The sequence below is a fragment of the Ammospiza nelsoni genome, chromosome 9 (genome assembly GCF_027579445.1).
Source record: "Ammospiza nelsoni isolate bAmmNel1 chromosome 9, bAmmNel1.pri, whole genome shotgun sequence".
Classification (NCBI taxonomy): Eukaryota; Metazoa; Chordata; class Aves; order Passeriformes; family Passerellidae; genus Ammospiza; species Ammospiza nelsoni.
The window spans coordinates 35,303,245-35,321,716 of NC_080641.1; the positions used below are offsets into that span (position 1 = coordinate 35,303,245).

The following is an 18,472-nucleotide window of genomic DNA, read 5'->3' on the forward strand; positions in this document are numbered from 1 at the left end:
CAACCCCCCTCTGGTCCCCCCACCACAGCAAATTAATGATAATTGTTGGCAGATCGGGAAAGGAGCCCCAGTGGTGCTCCTGGGGTTTGGGGGAGGGAGGAAAAGCAGCTGGAGGCTCAAAGGCAGAATTTGGGGTTCCTGGGGGCTGCACATGCTGTGTCCCCTCGTTTCTGGGGCTGCCCGGACATACCCGTGCTGGGGTGTCCATGGTAAGGAAAGCTGATCACAATCAGGCAGAAAAGCTGAGTTTATGTCATTGATGGCCTGAAAAAAAAAAAAAAAAAAAAAAAAGAACAACAATAGCAGGATATTCATTAATTTAAAGCTCTGTTAAATGTGGCGGTGGGTTGTGGGAATGCTGAAAAAATGAGAGAAAGCAAAAATCATCTGACAGAGAAGCTAAAATGAGAGTGGATGTGCCTCTGGACGAGCCCCTCGCTCTGAGCAAAATTTCTATTTTTTATCTCCTCTTCCTCTTCCTCGCTTCTCCCTCCCCTTCCCTTTTCCCCTTTGTTTTCTTTTCTTTTCCTTTCCTTTCCCGTCCCGAGCATCCCCCGGGGCACAGGCGGAGCTCGGAGCGGCCGCGGGGCTCGGGGTGAGGAACCCCGGCCGGGACACCGGGAAACGGCGGCACCACGCGAATGCTGCTGCTCTGGGACTTTCACTGCTTTGGGATGCTCCTGTCCCGGGATTTTATTTGCCCCGGGATTTTCATTGCTTTGGGATGCTGCTGCCCTGGGATATTCCGGCTCCAGGATGTTCCTGCACTGGGATTTTCTTTGCCCCCGAGTTTTCTTTGCTCCGGGATGCTCCTGCTCTGGGATTTTCGTTGCTTTGGGATGCTCCTGCCCTGGGATTTTCATTGCTTTGGGATGCTCCTGCCCTGGGATGCTGCTGTCCTGGGATGTTCAATGTTTTGTGATTCTCTTGCCCTGGGGTGCTTCTAACTCGGCATTTTCTCTGCTGTGAGATGCTCTTGTCCTGGGATGCTGCTGCCCCAGGGTTTTCTTTGCCCTGGGATTTTTCTTACCTGGGATTTTCCTTGTCCTGGGATGCTCCTTACCTGGGATTTTCTTTGCCCAGGATTTTCTTTGCCCTGGGGTGCTTCTGTCCCGGGATTTTCCTGCCTCGGGATCCGTGTTTTCTGTCGATGCTGCTGCCCAGGAATTCTCACTATCCCAGATATTCCCTGCAGGCTGGGATGGAGCAGCCCCAGGAGAGCAAGGCCCATCCCGAGCAGCTCTGGGCTCTGATTCATCCCTCACTCCTCCAGCTTTGGGGAACAGCCCCGGGTGGGACAGTCCCGAGGTTTGGGGTGACCCGGGGTGCCACTGTGCTCACAGAGCTTCCCCAGAAACTCGTCCAGTGCCAGGAACTGGGGATGGGTGAGATTCGGGGCACAAATTTGGGGTTATTGTGCCTGAAATGACTGAGATGTTCCTCTTTCCTCTGCTGCCCAGCCTGCTGTTCCTGCCGGTTCTTGGAAAGCACAGCAGAGGTTTTTTAGCGACAAGTGGGGTTGAAGGCCAGCTCTGGGCTCGGAGCTGTGGTGCTTCTCAGCTGCTTTCACTTCGGAGCTGCAGGGACAGCCAGAGTCCCTGGGGCACATCCAGGGGGCCAGAGAGGGTGGCCTGGGGCTCTCAGAGGAGATTTTGGGGTAAGAGCATGAACAGACCAGGCTGGTACCCACAGACACCCCCTGAGGGTGTTTCAGTACCCTCCAAGCAGCAATGCTGATTTCCCTCCCTGCTGTGCCACCTGGGAGGGGTTCCCATTAATTTCCCCCTATTGATTCCCTTGAATTTCTCATTAATTCCCCCCTATTGATTCCCCTGACTTTTCCATTAATTTCCCCCTATTAATTTCCCATTGATTTCCCCCTATTAATTTTCCCCTATTAATTCCCCTGAATTTCCCATCAATTTCCCCTTATTAATTCCTCTGAATTTCCCATCAATTTCCCCCTATTAATTCCTCTGAATTTCCCATTAATTTCCCCCTATTGATTCCCCTGAATTTCCCCCTATTATTTCCCCTTAATTCCCCATTAATTTCCCCCTATTAATTCCCTTTAATTACCCATTAATTTCCCCCTATTTATTCCCCCAAATTTCCCTTTTTCTCAGCTCTGAGCTGGAGTTGCTCCTCAGCAGTTTCTCATCCTTTACTCCCATCACAGCTCACATCCTCTGACCAAAGGCTTTGAAGCAGGGCTGGATTTTGAGGCTGGATTTTAGGCTGGATTTTAGGCTGGTTTTGAGGCTAGTTTTTGAGGCTGGATTTTAAGCCGTATCTTGAGGCTGGATTTTGAAGCCAGATTTTGGGGCTGGATTTTGGGGCTGGATTTTGAGGCTGGTTTTTGAGGCTGGTTTTTGAGGCTGGATTTCAGGCTGGATTTTGAGACTGGATTTTGAGGCTGGATTTCAGGCTGGATTTTGCCCGTTTTCTCAGATATTTTGGGCCCTTTGCTGTGAGCAGCAGCTGTTTGCAGGCTGTTGACACAGCCCCCAGGCTTAGTGGAAGGCAGAGCATTTCCCTGAAGAAGCTGCTGAGATTGCTCATCCTGGCACTTGCGAATCACCTACAGAAGGCACCACACGAGGAGCTCCTGGCTGAGCTGAGGCACTGCTGAACAACAACACAGCCCCTGGGTTCAAACAAAACCAGAGAATGTTCATTAGAAAGGTCTCACAAAATGAGCGTTTGGGATTTTCTGAACAAATCTTTTTTCTACTTTATGACTTTCTACTTTATAATAAAGTAGAAAGGGGTAAAGCAGGAAAATTAGAAAACCACCGAGATGTGTACATGATATCTCCACTTTTTTGGAGCTGGTAACAGGAATTCCTCTCTCTCCAGGCACCAAAATGCCATTTCCACGGATCGTGCCCTCAGCACTGTGGCTGGTGCTGCAACTCACAGCAGGTAAGAGAGGCTTCTTCCTACACAGCAATTAACTCTGAGATTAAGCGCTCAGCCTAATTAGGGTGGGGTTTTTCCAGCTTCTACCCCAAATGCCAGTGAACATTTTCCTTTCTGGGTTCATCAGTGATGCAGGGAGTTTGTTTGGTTTTCAGTTCCAGGTAGAGCTGTTGGGTTTGTGAGAAAAGGCACCGGGACAGGCAGAGCTCATAAACAGGAAAAAATGGGTTCACAGAATCCCAGAATTTGGGTTTGGGTTGGAAAGACCTTAAATCCCACCCAGTGCCACCCCTGCCATGGCAGGGACACCTCCCACTGTCCCAGGGTGTCCCAGTGTCCAGCCTGGCCTTGGGCACTGCCAGGGATCCAGGGGCAGCCACAGCAAATCTGGAAATTCTATTCCAGCCCCTGCCCACCCTGCCAGGAACAATTCCCAATTCCCAATGTCCCATCCATCCCTGGGAGCCATTCCCTGTGTGCTGTCCCTCCATCCCTGTCCCCAGCCCCTCTGCAGCTCTCCTGGAGCCCCTTCAGGCCCTGCCAGGGGCTCTGGGCTCTCCCTGGATCCTTCTCCTCTCCAGGTGAGCACCCCCAGGTGTCCCAGCCTGGCTCCAGGTCCTTCCTGCACCTCTGCTGACCCAGGCACTTTTCCAATCCCAACAAAAGGAGGGTTCTGGCAGTTCTTATAAAAACCTGGGTTTATCTGGGTTTTTGGGGACTGGGAGCGACCGTGGCTGCTGATCCCACACAGGTGCCGGCAGTTCCTGCGCACAGCCCGGAATTTCCCCCCCGAACACCCGGGGAGGCTCCTGCTGGAGCGCAGCCCGTCCTGCAGGCAGCGAGGGCTCTGCTGAGGCTGGTTTCGCCTTTCCCTTGCAGGGCCCTGCAGGAGGGGGGCAGTGAGTGCCGGCAGAGCCGCCCGTGGTGCCGCAGAGGTGTGTGCCAAGGGGACCATGACCGCCAGCCCCTGCTGTGCCATCCCTGCGGGCACCAACGTCACCCTGTCGTGCCAGCTGGCAGCCCCAGGGGCACGGGGCTGGTGCTGGGCAGCGATTTTCCTCAACAGCTCCGAGCAAACCCGAGCCCAGGGGGGCTCAGTGAGCAAAACCCTCCTGGTCACTGCCCGGGGCAGGCACCATTTCACCTGCAAGTGCATCGGTGGGGGCAGGACAGCACTCATCTGTGGCATCGACATCCACTGTGGCAGTAAGGAAAATCCCTTCTGAATCTGCCCAAAGCTCTCCATTACTTCTCACAGCTCCCCTGTGGGAGAGGGAAGCCCGAGAGGCACTGCCAGGGGGTGGCTTTGTCCAGGGCTGCTGCTGGGAGTCCCATGGGAATATTCCTGGCTGGAATTGGGCAGCTCTGATATTCCTGAGGGGAGAGAGGTTCAACAAATGTCCCTGCCCAGAGCAAACAACACCCTCCCTGCCCTGCATCCCCTCAATGTCCCCTACCCACATCTTTGGGGAAGAGCCACTGGAGCTCTGGGCAGCCTGCTCTGGCTGGAGGTGTTGGCCTGAAGGACCCTGAAAGGTCGTGGATGTCAGGAGTGACAGGAATTTCTGTTTCAGACCCTCCAGACGAGCCCAGGAACGTGTCCTGTATCCAGAAGGGGACACAGGGACGTCCCACCTGCACCTGGCACAAGGGCAGGCTCACCTACCTCCCCACTGCCTATGGCATAGAGTGAGTGCTGGGGTGCCAATACAATTAATGCCTAATTATCCCCTGCAGCAGCTTCCTCAGCACGCCCTGCAGCCCCCTGGGGGTTCAGTGAAGGGGCTGTGCCAATCCATCCCTTTGGAAAGGGAGCCCTGTCCCCATGTCCTGGGGTGAATCCCTAAACCAGGACACCCCACACCCCAGGGCTGACCCTGTCCCCATGTCCTGGGGTGAATCCCTAATCCAGGACACCCCACACCCCAGGGCTGACCCTGTCCCCATGTCCTGGGGTGAATCCCCAATCCCAGGACATCCCACACCCCAGGGCTCACCTTTCCTGCTCCACAGAAATCCAACCAATCCTCTGCTCCTGCTGCAGGCTCTCCAATGGCACCAGCACCTTTTCCTTTCCAGAAGAAGCTCCCAGCCAGGTGTTGTTTGGCTCTGGGGCTCTGAGCAAGCTGGATTTTGGCTCCAATTACACCGTGGTGGTTTCTGCCTCCAATCCATTAGGAAATGCCTCTTCCCAGCCGCTCACCTTCACGCTGATAGACATAGGTAAGGCACCCCTCAGACAGCTCCAGACCTTGGGGAGACCCGAAAATAGTCAGGACCTCTTGGCAAAAACATTAAACATTAAACCTCTTGGAAAAAACACCCATCCAGCCTAAAGCAACAATCCTATTTTCCACCTAACCCCCTTCAGTGCTGCGCTGCCTCTCTGAGCCCTGTTTGTTTCTCTGTTTCTCTGTTTGTTTCTCTGTTTGGGTGCCAGTGAAGCCGCTCCCTCCCGAGTTTTCGGTGGAATTTGATGATTCCTCAGGCACCAGCTGCACCATCGTGTGGCACCACGAGGCACAGGCCCAGCACTGCAGGCTGAGGCACCGTCCCCTCGGCAGGCACGGCTGGAGCACGGTAATCCCGATGGGATTCGGGGAATTCTGCAGCTGCTGGGCAGGAGAGAGCTCCTGGCAGGGCCTGAAGGGGCTCCAGGAGAGCTGCAGAGGGGCTGGGGACAGGGATGGAGGGACAGGACACAGGGAAGGGCTGGAAGTGAAAGAAGGTAGATTGAGATGGGAGATTGGGAAGGAATTCCTGATTGGAATAGAATTCCCAGATTTGCTGTGGCTGCCCCTGGATCCCTGGCAGTGCCCAAGGCCAGGCTGGGACAGTGGGAGGTGTCCCTGCCATGGCAGGGGTGGCACTGGGTGGGATTTAAGCTCCCTCCCAACCCAAACGATTCCATGAAGATTTTACTGTAAGTGGCTAAAAGAACACTTTGCTGGGAGCTGAGCACATCACCCAGACAGAGATTTTGCTATGAGAGATTTTTCAGATGAAGCCCTGCAGGTCTGATGATCCCTTGCACCATTCTTTGAGTTTCTGAGGCTGCTGTTTTTAAATCCTTGTCTGAATTTGTAACTCAGCCTCTCACTGCCTGCAGCCCTCATTTCCTCGGGAGTCTAATACCAGTTTCTCCGTCCCCCCTGAAGGTGGAGAGCCTCAGCAGGGAGAGATTCCACCTGCAGGGGCTGGAGCCCGACGCAGCCCACGAGTTCCAGGTGAGCTGCAGGATGCTGCTGGGCCAGGGGCTGTGGAGCGACTGGAGCAGCAGCCAGGGCAGCACCCCGGCAGCAGGTAAAGAATAATGGGTATTAAACTGGGAAATTGGTACAGAACTGCCCTGCCCTGGGCAGCACCCCAGCAGCAGGTAAAGAATAATGGGTATTAAACTGGGAAATTGGTAAAGAACTGCCCTGCCCTGCCCAGGGCAGCACCCCAGCAGCAGGTAAAGAATAATGGGTATTAAACTGGGAAATTGGTACAGAACTGCCCTGCCATGCCCTGGGCAGCACCCCAGCAGCAGGTAAAGAATAATGGGTATTAAACTGGGAAATTGGTAAAGAACTGCCCTGCCATGCCCTGGGCAGCACCCCAGCAGCAGGTAAAGAATAATGGGTATTAAACTGGGAAATAGGTACAGAACTGCCCTGCCCTGGGCAGCACCCCAGCAGCAGGTAAAGAATAATGGGTATTAAACTGGGAAATTGGTACAGAACTGCCCTGCCCTGGGCAGCACCCCAGCAGCAGGTAAAGAATAATGGGTATTAAACTGGGAAATTGGTACAGAACTGCCCTGCCCTGAGCCAGCTCTGGGCTCTGCACCCACAGCAAACTCCAGCTCAGGAGCCCAAATTGCTGCTGGGCTGCTCTGGGCAAGCTCCAGATCCAGACCCCACCCCAACAGGGAGAAGTTTCTGTAAGAAAATTGCGTTTTTAATGAGCAAAGAGTGAAGCTGCTCCAAACCAAAGCTCCCTGAGAACAGCTGAAGGATTTGGGGGTGGGAATGAGACGATTACCCCAGTAATTCTGTGATTCTCTGCTCTCCTGTTTGGCTTTGGCTGCTCCTTTTTGTGAATTACTGCCAGCCCGTGGGGCTGGTGCTGTTCTGAGTCACCCAGTTCCCCTTTCCCCCGTGACAGCAGCGATTTCTGTAAGAGACATTGATTGATTCGGGAGGTGTGAACTTTTCCCTGCCTCCCCCACCTTCCTCTCAACAGCCTTCTCCCCGTTTGGTTGCACCCCGAGTTTGTGGCTGTCACCCCCACCCTGCCCCGGGGTTTTTCAGCTGATCTTTGTGCCCTCAGAGCGAGGGGAGGCTGCACACGAGCAGCTCTGGGCGCCTCCTCACTGCCCTGTGCTGCAGGAGCTGAGCTTCTCCACGAGTTATCACCCAAAATCAACCCTTTCCAAGGAGAAATTCCTGCTCCTGCTCCTTTTTGTGTGAGCTGCCAACACCCTCGTTCGTGTGGCTCACAGGCTTTCAAAGCCAGGCTGGAGGGCAGCAGATGCAATCCCATATTGGGATTTTTCTGCTCCGAGCTCGCAGCCAGTGCTCTGGTTTTATTTCTGCTGCTGCTTTTTGTTTCTGTTCCTGTCTCTCTCTGCAGTCACCCCAGGACAAGCTGCTCCCACCGTGCTGACCTGGTGCCACAGCCCTGGGTGCTCCTCAGCTGCCCCTGCTCCAACTATCAATGATCATGTTTGAATTGATGAGCTGGTGCTGCTCCAGGAGCAAAGCTCTGCCATCCCCTGTCCCCTCAGCTTTCCTTCCCCATTCATCTCTGATGCTGGATTTTGGGAGCCAGCTCTTCCCTTCGATGCCATTTTGGGAGGTTTCTTCAAAATATCAAGAGTTTCCAGTCAGAACTGTGGAAGGAACAGGGGTTTAAGCTGCCTCAGAGAAGCTGTTAAAGGCATTTACTGGACAGGAAAATCCCACACATGCCCCACACGCCCTCATCCTAGGCTGCCTGTTGTTCTGGGATGGATGGAGCCAAGCCCAAGGACCTTCAGGAGCCTCAAATTTATGCAAAGACAGGAGCAAATGCTGTGCTTTGATGTGTGGCTTCCCCTGGGAGCCATCCAGATTACTGAGGTCAGGACATCCAAACTCCTCTCCCTGGGTTCTTGTTCTCCTCCTGACCCCACCCTCAAAGCAGCCAAACAGCAGCAAACCTGGGTTATCACACCCTGCAGCACTTCAGGGCCATTTAAAGGATTAAATTTGAATTTTCTCAGGGGTTTTACCTCCTTGTTTGTCGGCTCCAAGCCCCAACCACTGCCTCTGCTCTGCTTTTCCCTGTCTCCAGTGCCAACAGGGACCCTGGATGTGTGGTACCGGCAGCAGGAGCTGGGCTCAGGGCTCCAGAACCTCTCCTTTTTCTGGAAGGTGAGTGCAGTGAGACCCCACGGCCTGGCTGGAACAGACAGGTGCCTGCTCAGGAGGCCAGAAGCCTCCTTAAATGGAGAATGTAAACCCCCTCCCTCCTAATTGGTATAATTTTGGAATTTAGGGGCTCTCAGGCAAAGATGCGGGAGCAGGAATAACAGGTCCTTATTAGAGAAATAATAAAAATAAAATGAAAATGCAGCAATACAAAACAAACCTGCCAGAGTGAGAGCAGGAGAAAGCTGCTCCTCTGGGAATGCAGGGGGCAAAGGCTGTTTCTGTTGTCCCAAACCTCAGATTGTACCCAGGTAGGAATGCTTGGCCCCTCCCCTGGGCGGAGCATCTCCCCATGGGATGATGGGATTGGATCAGCCATGCAGGGACACTCACTGGCCATGGACAGAAGATAATTAATAATTAATGGCCCTTTAACAACAGAGATCTCCTGGAGGGAGGATTGGCTGTGGAAGAGAGAAAGAAAACTGCCCAATGAACAGAGATAACTGCCCCAGCTCTGACAGATGGGGATGGAACACACAGCCCCAAGCACACCTTGTAACGCAGGATAGCCCAGCAGAGGCAGCAGAGCCCAGCCAGGTGAGAGGGGAAACGAAACCAGAGCCAGGTGAGAGGAGAGATGATGATTTCTAGGATGGCAGGGAAGGAGCACAAAGGTCTCACCAGTTCCTAGGGACAGGGACACAGACCAAGGGTGCCCTCCCCATTCCTCCTCTCACTCATCAGCATTTTCCTGCCTGCAATAACATGGAATGCCAGAATTATTTGGACTGGGAGGGATCCTGAATGTCATCCTGTTCCATGGCAGGGACACCTCCCGCTGTCCCAGGCTGCTCCAAACCCGTCCAGCCTGGCCTTGGGCATTCCAGGGATCCAGGGGCAGCCACAGCAAATCTGGGAATTCCATCCAACCCCTCCCCACCCTCCCAGGAACAATTCCCAGTTCCCAATCTCCCACCCATCCCTGCCCTCTGGCAGTGGGAGCCATTCCCTGTGTCCTGTCCCTCCCTCCCTTTATCCCAAGCCCCACCTGACAGCATTTTTGGGGTCTGCTGGGCAGACCTGGGGGCTGGAACCCCACAGGGAACATTCCACACAGAATTTGGTTTAAAACCCGCCAGAGCTGCGTAAAATATTCACTGTGTTCCCCCCCAACACCACGCTGCAAGTGAAAGCAGAAATTCTCATGTAATTCTGTGACCCCAGACTTTGTGGCTTCAGCTTGCAGACCTTTATCTTGCAGCACTTTCTTTATCAGGGGTAACTTCCTGCAGCATCATTCATAAAACAGGGTAATAAACTGCCTTTAGAGGTTTCACTGCAGCTCCCAGGCCAGGCTGACACTCAGCACCACTTCCTACCCAGGGTGTGCCCTTGTTCTCACACAAACACCCAGGAAAAGGGTTGAAAATTTAACTTCAGCAGGTTTGCAGTGCTGCCTCAGTCCTGAGCTGCTCCCAAAGCTTCGCAAACATTTTGGTTTGTGCTTTGTTTCGTTATAACAAACATCAGCTAAATAAATGAATTAATGTCATAGAAACATCAGGAAACTAAAACTGAGAGTACAACTGAAGGCGCCCAGAGGGGAGTAAAACCAGGGTGTGGTGTTCCACAGCCTGTCAGAGGTGTGTGTTCTGAGTGGCTCAATTTAAATAATTCTTTATGGTGGTTTAAGTAAAATCCAGGGTTTTCCTCCCAAGCAAAACCTGCTCATTTTGACAAATCCAGCTGAGCAGCTGATCATCTTTTTTTGCCTTCCTTGTGAAAAAGTGTGGCTTTCAGTGAAAAAAAAAAGAAAAAGTGTGAATTCAGCCTCATGGCAGGAAATGTTTCAGTGTCCTCAGGGCAGGAAGGGTTTCAGTGTCCCCAGTGCTATCACAGCAAAACTGGAATTGGGTGGGAAAAATAAATCCTGGAATGGTTTGGGTTGGGATGGACCTTAAATCCCACCCAGTGCCACCCCTGCCATGGCAGGGACACCTCCCACTGTCCCAGGCTGCTCCAGCCTGGCCTTGGGCACTGCCAGGGATCCAGGGGCAGCCAAAATCTCTGTGAGCACCCTGTGCCAGGGCCTGCCCACCCTGCCAGGAACAATTCCCAATTCCCAACAGCCCATCCCTCCCTGCCCTGTGTCCTGTCCCTCCCAGGGGGCAGCCCCTCGTTCACAGCCGGTGACAGAGGCTCTGTCCCCGCAGGCTCTGAGCAGGTGGGAGGCAGGAGGGCGGATCCTGTGCTACAACGTGACCTTGGAAGCCCTGGAGCAGGGGAAGCTCCCGGCGCAGTCCCACCGCACCACCCAGACCAGCTTCTCCAGGGTGACCCCCAGGGCGGGGCACAGGGTGACGGTGACAGCGCAGAGCCCGCGGGGCAGCTCCGCCCCTGCCACCGTCCTGACACACCTGGGCAGCCCAGGTAAGGCTCCTGTGCCTGGGGATGGCTGGGAGAACTGCTCTGCTGGGCCGCACCTCCTCTGTGCCACACCCCTACTGTGCCACACCCCTGCCGGGCCACACCCCCATGCCACACCCCCACTGTGCCACACCCCCGCTGTGCCACACCCCTGCCGGGCCACACCCCCCATGCCACACCCCGCTGTGCCACACCCCCACTGTGCCACACACCCCCCTGTGCCACACCCCCACTGTGCCACACCCCTGCCGGGCCACACCCCCACTGTGCCACACCCAGCTGTGCCACACCCCCACTGTACCACACCCCTGCTGGGCCACACCCCCATGCCACACCCCCATGCCACACCCCCACTGTGCCACACCCCTGCTGGGCCACACCCCCATGCCACACCCCGCTGTGCCACACCCCTACTGTGCCACACCCCTGCCGGGCCACACCCCCATGCCACACCCCCACTGTGCCACACCCCCACTGTGCCACACACCCCATGCCACACCCCGCTGTGCCACACCCCCACTGTGCCACACCCTGCCGGGCCACACCCCCCTGTGCCACACCCCCACTGTGCCACACCCCTGCCAGGCCACACCCCCATGCCACACCCCGCTGTGCCACACCCCCACTGTGCCACACACCCTGTGCCACAACCCCACTGTGCCACACCCCCCTGTGCCACACCCCTGCCGGGCCACACCCCCCATGCCACACCCCGCTGTGCCACACCCCCACTGTGCCACACCCCTGCCAGGCCACACCCCCATGCCACACCCCGCTGTGCCACACCCCGCTGTGCCACACACACCCCTGTGCCACACCCCTGCCATGCCACACCCCCCTGTGCCACACCCCCACCATGCCACACCCCTGCCATGCCACACCCCCCTGTGCCACACCCCCGCCATGCCACACCCCTGCCATGCCACACCCCTGCAGGGGTTGCGGTGCCTCCACCTTGTGCTCACCTCAGCGACCTTCAGGGATGTGCAGATCCGCTTGTCCCTGCGGCTCCTGCAGGTGAGCAGCCGCAGCTGCTGGGTTTTGTTCTCCCCTGCCAGATCTGCCCCCTCCCCAGCGGGTCAGTGCCGTGGGCCTGGGGAACGGCAGCATCCTGGTGAGCTGGAGCCGCCCTGCCGGAGCCGCCCTGCCCCTCGGGGGGTACCTGGTGGAGTGGGCAGAGCCCTGGAGGGAGCCACGGCTGCAGCCCCCGCACACCTGGGTGAAGCTGCCCCCGTCCCACCTCTCCGCCGTGATAGCAGGTAATGTCACCTCTGAGAGCAGGTAATGCCACCCCGGGCTGGCACGGCACCAGCTTGGTTGGAAAATATCCTTGGCAACAAGTCAGCTGGGAATTCGGGCTCCTCAGCCAGGCTGGATGGGGCTTGGAGCGGCCTGGGATGGTGGGAGGTGTTGCCATGGCAGGGGTGGCACTGGATAGGCATTGAAGTCCTTCCCAAGCCAAATCTGTTTGAAAGTCCATATTTCTATATATTTCTATATATAAAAATATATTTCTATATAATCTATATAAACTATATTCTATATACTTATATATATTCTATATATTTTCTATATATTTCTATCATTTTTACTAAAATCACTTCCAGGGATCCAGGGGCAGCCACAGCTTCTCTGGGCACCCTGTGCCAAGGCCTGCCCACCCTGCCAGGGAACAATTCCTTCCCAATATCCCACCCATCCCTTTCCTCTGGCAGTGGGAAACCATTAATTTCCAATTTAAACCCCAGTAAGGCTCTGCCAGGCTCAGCAGATCAGAGAAAATTTCTTTCCCTTCTTTATGAAAGATCTATCAATAATCACAAGATTTATCTAAGATTTAAGCATCTGCTGCAATATTTCTGCCCTGACTGCAAATCCCTGAAGAAGCAGTTCTGCAGCTGTGACTTCTCCCCCAAATCCCTGAAGAAGCAGCTCTGCAGCTGTGATTTCTCCCCCAAATCCCTGAAGAAGCAGTTCTGCAGCTGTGATTCCTCCCCCAAATCCCTGAAGAAGCAGCTCTGCAGCTGTGATTCCTCCCCCAAATCCCTGAAGAAGCAGCTCTGCAGCTGTGATTTCTCCCCCAAATCCCTGAAGAAGCAGCTCTGCAGCTGTGATTTCTCCCCCAAATCCTCGAAGAAGCAGCTCTGCAGCTGTGATTTCTCCCCCAAATCCCTGAAGAAGCAGCTCTGCAGCTGTGACTTCTCCCCCAAATCCCTGAAGAAGCAGCTCTGCAGCTGTGATTTTTCCCCCAAATCCTCAAAGAAGCAGCTCTGCAGCTGTGACTTCTCCCCCAAATCCCTGAAGAAGCAGCTCTGCAGCTGTGATTTCTCCCCCAAATCCTCAAAGAAGCAGTTCTGCAGCTGTGATTTCTCCCCCAAATCCCTGAAGAAGCAGCTCTGCAGCTGTGATTTCTCCCCCAAATCCTCAAAGAAGCAGTTCTGCAGCTGTGATTTCTCCCCCAAATCCCTGAAGAAGCAGCTCTGCAGCTGTGGTTTCTCCCCCCAGAGCACATCAGAGATAACGTCTGCTATCAGATCCACGTGTCTGCACTTTATCAGGACAGAGCTGGGCAGGCAGCATCAGTCAGGGGAAACTCCACAGCTCAAGGTAAACCCCAGGAATGCTGTCTGGGTGATTGTAAGGCGTTTAAGCTCAGCTCTAACACCACTGCTGTGCCTTGCAGCCCCCTCAGCTGGGCCCCAGATGTTCACCACCCCCTGGGCCAGCGGAGTCCTGGTTTCCTGGGAGGAGATCCCAGCGCCCCAGCAGAGGGGCTGCATCACTGGGTACCACATCTACCTGCACAGGAAGGATGGGCAGGGCCAGCCCGAGGTCCACGGTGGGTGCCCAGGGCTGGAAATGCTTGCCCTGCTCCCCTGTCATTGCTGAGGGTCTCCTGTGGGATCACTTCCAGCCCAAAACTATCACTTCTCCCTGCTCCTCCTATTCTTCTTCCTCCTCTTCTTATTCCTCTTTATCTTTTTCTTCCTTACCTTCCTCATCTTCTCTTCTCCTTTTATTTTTCTTCCTCCTCCTCCTCTTATTCTTTTCCTTATTCTTCTTTCTTCCTCTTCTTCTTCTCATTCTTCCTCTTATTTGTCTTCTTTTTTTCTCTTACACATCTTCCTTTTCCTTATTCCTCTTCTTCTTCCTCTTCCTCCTCTTATTATCTTCCTCTTCCTCTTATTTTTTTCTAACTCATCTTCCTTTTCTTTTTCCTTATTCCTCTTCTTCTTCCCCTTATTCATCTTCCTCTTCCTCTTCTTTTTTTCTCTTACTCATCTTCCTTTTCTTTTTCCTTAATCCTCTTCCTCTTCTTCCTTCTCTTTTCCCTTTTCTTTTTCCTCATTCCTCCTCCTCTTCCTCTTCCTCCTCTTATTAATCTCCCTCTTCTTTTTTTTCCTCTTACTAGTCTTCCTTTTCTTTTTCCTTAATCCTCTTCTGCCTCCTCTTCTTCCTTCTCTTTTTCCCTCTTATTCTTCTTCCTTTTCTTTTTTCTTATTCCTCTTCCTCCTCCTCCCCTTCCCGCCTTCGCTCAGAGCCCGGTTCCAGCTGCAGGCAGTAAATCCGGTGCCAGGCTCTCCATTTCCACCCCCGTTTTCCCGCAGCCGTTCCCGCCGGGGCTCCTCGCTCCCTGCACCTCCCTCACCTGGAGCCGGGCGAGCACCACGAGCTCTGGATGACAGCGGCGACCGCGGCCGGGGAGGGGCCCCGGGGCAACAGCGACAGCGTCTGCCTGGACGGTGAGGACACGGTGCTGGGTGCTCCTGGGCCTGGATCCCCTTTCCCGCTCTCTGGGAACACTTTCCCTGCTCCCCTGCGGTCACTGGAGCTCTCCAAGCACTGCCAGGGCACTCCTGGCCCTGGGATCCCCTCTCCCACTCTCTGGGAATGCTTTCCCTGCTCCCTTGCAGTCACTGGAGCTCTCCAAGCACTGCCAGGGCGTTCCTGGCCCTGGGATCCCCTCTCCCGCTCTCTGGGAATGCTTTCCCTGCTCCCCTGCGGTCACTGGAGCTCTCCAAGCACTGCCAGGGCGTTCCTGGCCCTGGGATCCCCTCTCCCACTCTCTGGGAATGCTTTCCCTGCTCCCTTGCAGTCACTGGAGCTCTCCAAGCACTGCCAGGGCGTTCCTGGCCCTGGGATCCCCTCTCCCGCTCTCTGGGAATGCTTTTCCTGCTCCTCTGCAGTCACTGGAGCTCTCCAAGCGTTCTGAAGATCTCTTGGTGCTGAAGATTTGCAGTCTCAGCTGGGTTTGGGATGTGGAATCTCTTTGCCTTCAAGCTCCCAAGTGCTGTGCTGTTTCCTCTGTGGTGAAGGGTGGTTTATCCACAGAGCACAGAAAGATTTGGGGGTTTCCCCTCTTTTTGCTGGAGCTGAATGGTGGCTGCTCTGCATTCCAGGTGCTGGGGACTGGCTGACTCTGGGGCTCATCTGCAGCTTCTTCATCCTCTCAGCCTGCCTTTGTTCTGTGCCTCCAGCAAGGAGAGTGTGAGTGGATCCATCAGCTGTGTCCCAATAAAACTGGGATGGTTATCAGGAGGGATTAAATCCCACAAAGATTTGGGTTGAGAGAGATCTTAAATCTCACCCAGTGCCACCCCTGCCATGGCAGGGACCCCTCCCACTGTCCCAAGGTGCTTCAGCCTGGCCTTGGGCACTGCAAGGGGCAGTCACAGCTGCTCTGGGCACCCTGTGCCAGTGCATTTTAAAAATCTTCACTCCCACCTAATCTAAATAGATCCTCTTTTAGTTTAAAAACATTTTCCCTTGTCCTACAGGATGGTCATACCCTTTCATGAGCATGGAACAGTGAAGATTTCTAAAATTTAAGGTTTCAGGTACATGAATGATAATGAAAACAAGCTCTGAGCTTAAAATACACCTGTAGCCCATAGATAGTGTGAATTTTCAACCAGATCTTGAAACCAAACTGAAGGGGAGCAATCCCTGGGAATTAACACCAGCCAAGAGCTCTGAGGGCGGATCCACGATCACACCTGGGTTAATTCCCCACCCGAGGAGCACAAGGGCGCTGCAGGTCTCACCATTCACGTTTCTAATTGCATGTATCCCCCTGCAGGCTGCAGTGGCTCCTGTCCCTCCTGCTGCCGCAGTGGCACAGCAAAGCCATTCCCGACCCTGCCAACGCCACGTGGGCCAAGAGCTTAGCGGCTGCCAAGGTAAATTAGAGGGGTTTTCCTTCTAATCCCGCAACCTTCATTAAAAAAGCAATTGGAGCCAGGCGAGCCTGTAATCTCCCGAAGCAGCAAATCCAGCAATCTCTGGCAGCAGATAATCTCTGCTGGGGGAATTAAAGCGCAGATCCCCCGTTTCCAGCGGGACGAGCGGCCGTGGGGAGCGAGTCCCGGAGATCCGTGCCGGGATTCACTCCGCGTCCCCCCGCAGGCGGAGCTCAGCGCTCCCTCCAGCCCCTTCCTGCCCGGCGGCGCCTTCGAGGAGCCCGAAGCGAGCCCGGTGCAGGAGGCCCCGGCCCAGCCCGAGCCCCCCAAGCCCCCGGACAAGGAGGAGGTGGGCAGCGCTGGCAGCGGGGGGCACGGCGAGTGGGCAGCGGAGAGCTGGGCGGAGGAGCAGCAGCTGCCGGAGCTGTACCAGCGGCTGCTGCTGGAGGCGATGGAGCCCCCCGAGCCCGTGGCCGAGTACATCTGCAACCCCGGCAGCCTGGCCCCGGAGCCGGCCCCCGAGCCCGAGCCCAGCCCCCTGTCCGTGTTCCCAACCTCGGCGTTCCTGCCTGCCGCCCTCTGCTGCCCAGGGAACCTGACCCTGGATCGAGTGAAACTCAGCGGCAGCTCCTGACCGAGGGAGGCAGGGGGCGGTGTGAGCCCGGCAAGAATTCCGGCACTTTACAAAGCTTTTCGGTGTGTTTTGATGCGAGCTCAGCCTGGATTTTGGCATTTTACAAAGCATTTCGGTGTTTTCAATGTGAGCTCAGCCTGGATCTTGGAACTTCACTGAGTATTTCAGTGTGTTTTGATGTGAGCCCGGCCTGGATTTTAGCATTTACAAATATTTCAGTGTTTCAGCACACACAATCCAGTCCCTCACATGTGACACCTCCGAGTGACAAAACCCTTCCCCAGTCACACCTCACCTTAGGACGTGGCTGCTCCTCTGCAGAGGCACACTGGGGATGCCAGAGCTGGATTTTGGGTATTTGGGGAGCCCTTCCTGCAGCCTGGGCTGCCTCAAGCCCTGTTCCAGAATCAGAGTTAAAAATCATCATTTCCACCAGGAAGAGCAAGGAACTGCAAAAGGGAAGGATGGAACAGCTCAGCGCCTCTTGTTCCTCCCCTGGCACCAAGTCACAGAGTCCCCAATGTCACCAGACCCACGGGGGACACAGCACCAGAGCCAGGGCCCCTTCCTTGCCTCAGCTCAGGGCAGGAAAATTCCTCAGCAGAACTAAAAGCACCAGGCAGCATCTGTACTCAGCCAAATGGATTGTCAAGAGGAATTTCAGTGATTTATTGGAGTGTTCTAATTACAGGCTGCAAGGGTGTTACACATTTAATGACTTTGTTTACCAGGTGTGTGTATAGAAATAAAATGTTGGAAATCTGAACTTGGCTTCCTGTTGTTTTCTCTGGTCAAGCTCCAGCTTTACACAGAACAATTAAAAATTAAAAATAAAGCTGAAAGGTTGCAGTTAGAGAAGGAGCAGCCCAGGTATGAACTTACCTGGAGCATCCTCTGCATCCCTGAGCAGGGACAGAGCTGCTGCTGCCACCATTCAAGTGCAGATTTGGCTATTGCCAAATACCAGCTCAGCCATGGCACTTTGGGCTTCTGAGCTCTGCTCCCACCTGTGTCACCTGGCTGGGTGACATCAAAGGAAAACATCTCCCTCAGAACTGGGTCAGACATTCAAAAAGCAGAACCTGCTGCCTGATCCCCACACCCTGCCTCGGAACCACCCTGGTGAGAGGGTTCTGCCTGAGCACCACAACTCAGCCCCTCCGGTCAGCTCTGCAAACCAAACTGAGTTAGAAAGGCAAATCAGATGCCAAAAAACGGGGTTTTTATAAATGAAGCACTATTTTACCATTCATATTTGTCTGAACGCTGATTTTCTACCTCACCCTAAGGATAAGAGAACATTGGAATTAATTTTGTTCTCACCCTACAAATCTCCAAATCAATCACAATGTGGGGATTCCTGTCCAGCCTCACTCCAAGAGACAAGGACCAGAGCTCTGTGACTCCAGCCTGGCAGTCTCCCAGTGCTGTCCCTGAGCATCCCAGGGGGTGATTCCCCCTCAGGACACCCTTTCCAGCAGGAATACCGGGTCTGGCTGTCCTGGGGACACCCCAGTGGCACCTGGCTGGGGCAGAGCAGCCCAGAGTGCCCAAGGCAGGGAGGCTGGTCCTTGGGATGACACTAGGGAAGCAGAAGCTGGCACAGCTGGAAGAGGCACAGCTGGCTGTCAGTGCTGGCTTTATTAAACCAGAGCTCTGTCTTTGCAAAGCCATCGCTGTGAGTACACAGGTGGGCTCAGCTCCTCCAAGTGCTGCCACCACACATTTCCACTGATTCCTGACATTCCAGGAGAATCCATGTCCTTTCCCACACAGCTAACTCTTGGAGCTGACCAATCAACCCCCCCTGCTCCCTCCCAGCATTCCAGCTCTGAGATAACTCCCCTGCTCAAACCTTGCCCTTGCTCATTCCACAGCCAATCTGCTCCGCACCTCCAACTTTCTCTGCT

General features: G+C 54.7%; 1 protein-coding gene across 1 annotated transcript; it reads left to right on the forward strand.

Annotated features, from left to right (window-relative positions):
* The first annotated feature begins 2,867 nt into the window (after window positions 1-2,867).
* IL12RB2 (interleukin 12 receptor subunit beta 2) lies at window positions 2,868-17,452 on the forward strand. The gene is made up of 15 exons (XM_059478585.1): window positions 2,868-2,925; window positions 3,802-4,128; window positions 4,497-4,611; window positions 4,967-5,145; window positions 5,363-5,502; window positions 6,081-6,225; window positions 8,242-8,321; window positions 10,535-10,751; window positions 11,807-12,007; window positions 13,254-13,355; window positions 13,432-13,587; window positions 14,357-14,491; window positions 15,149-15,236; window positions 15,829-15,928; window positions 16,155-17,452. The coding sequence occupies exons 1-15, from the start codon at window positions 2,868-2,870 to the stop codon at window positions 16,560-16,562; spliced, it is 2,451 nt and encodes an 816-aa protein (XP_059334568.1). The 3' UTR covers window positions 16,563-17,452.
* Window positions 17,453-18,472: the final 1,020 nt, after the last annotated feature.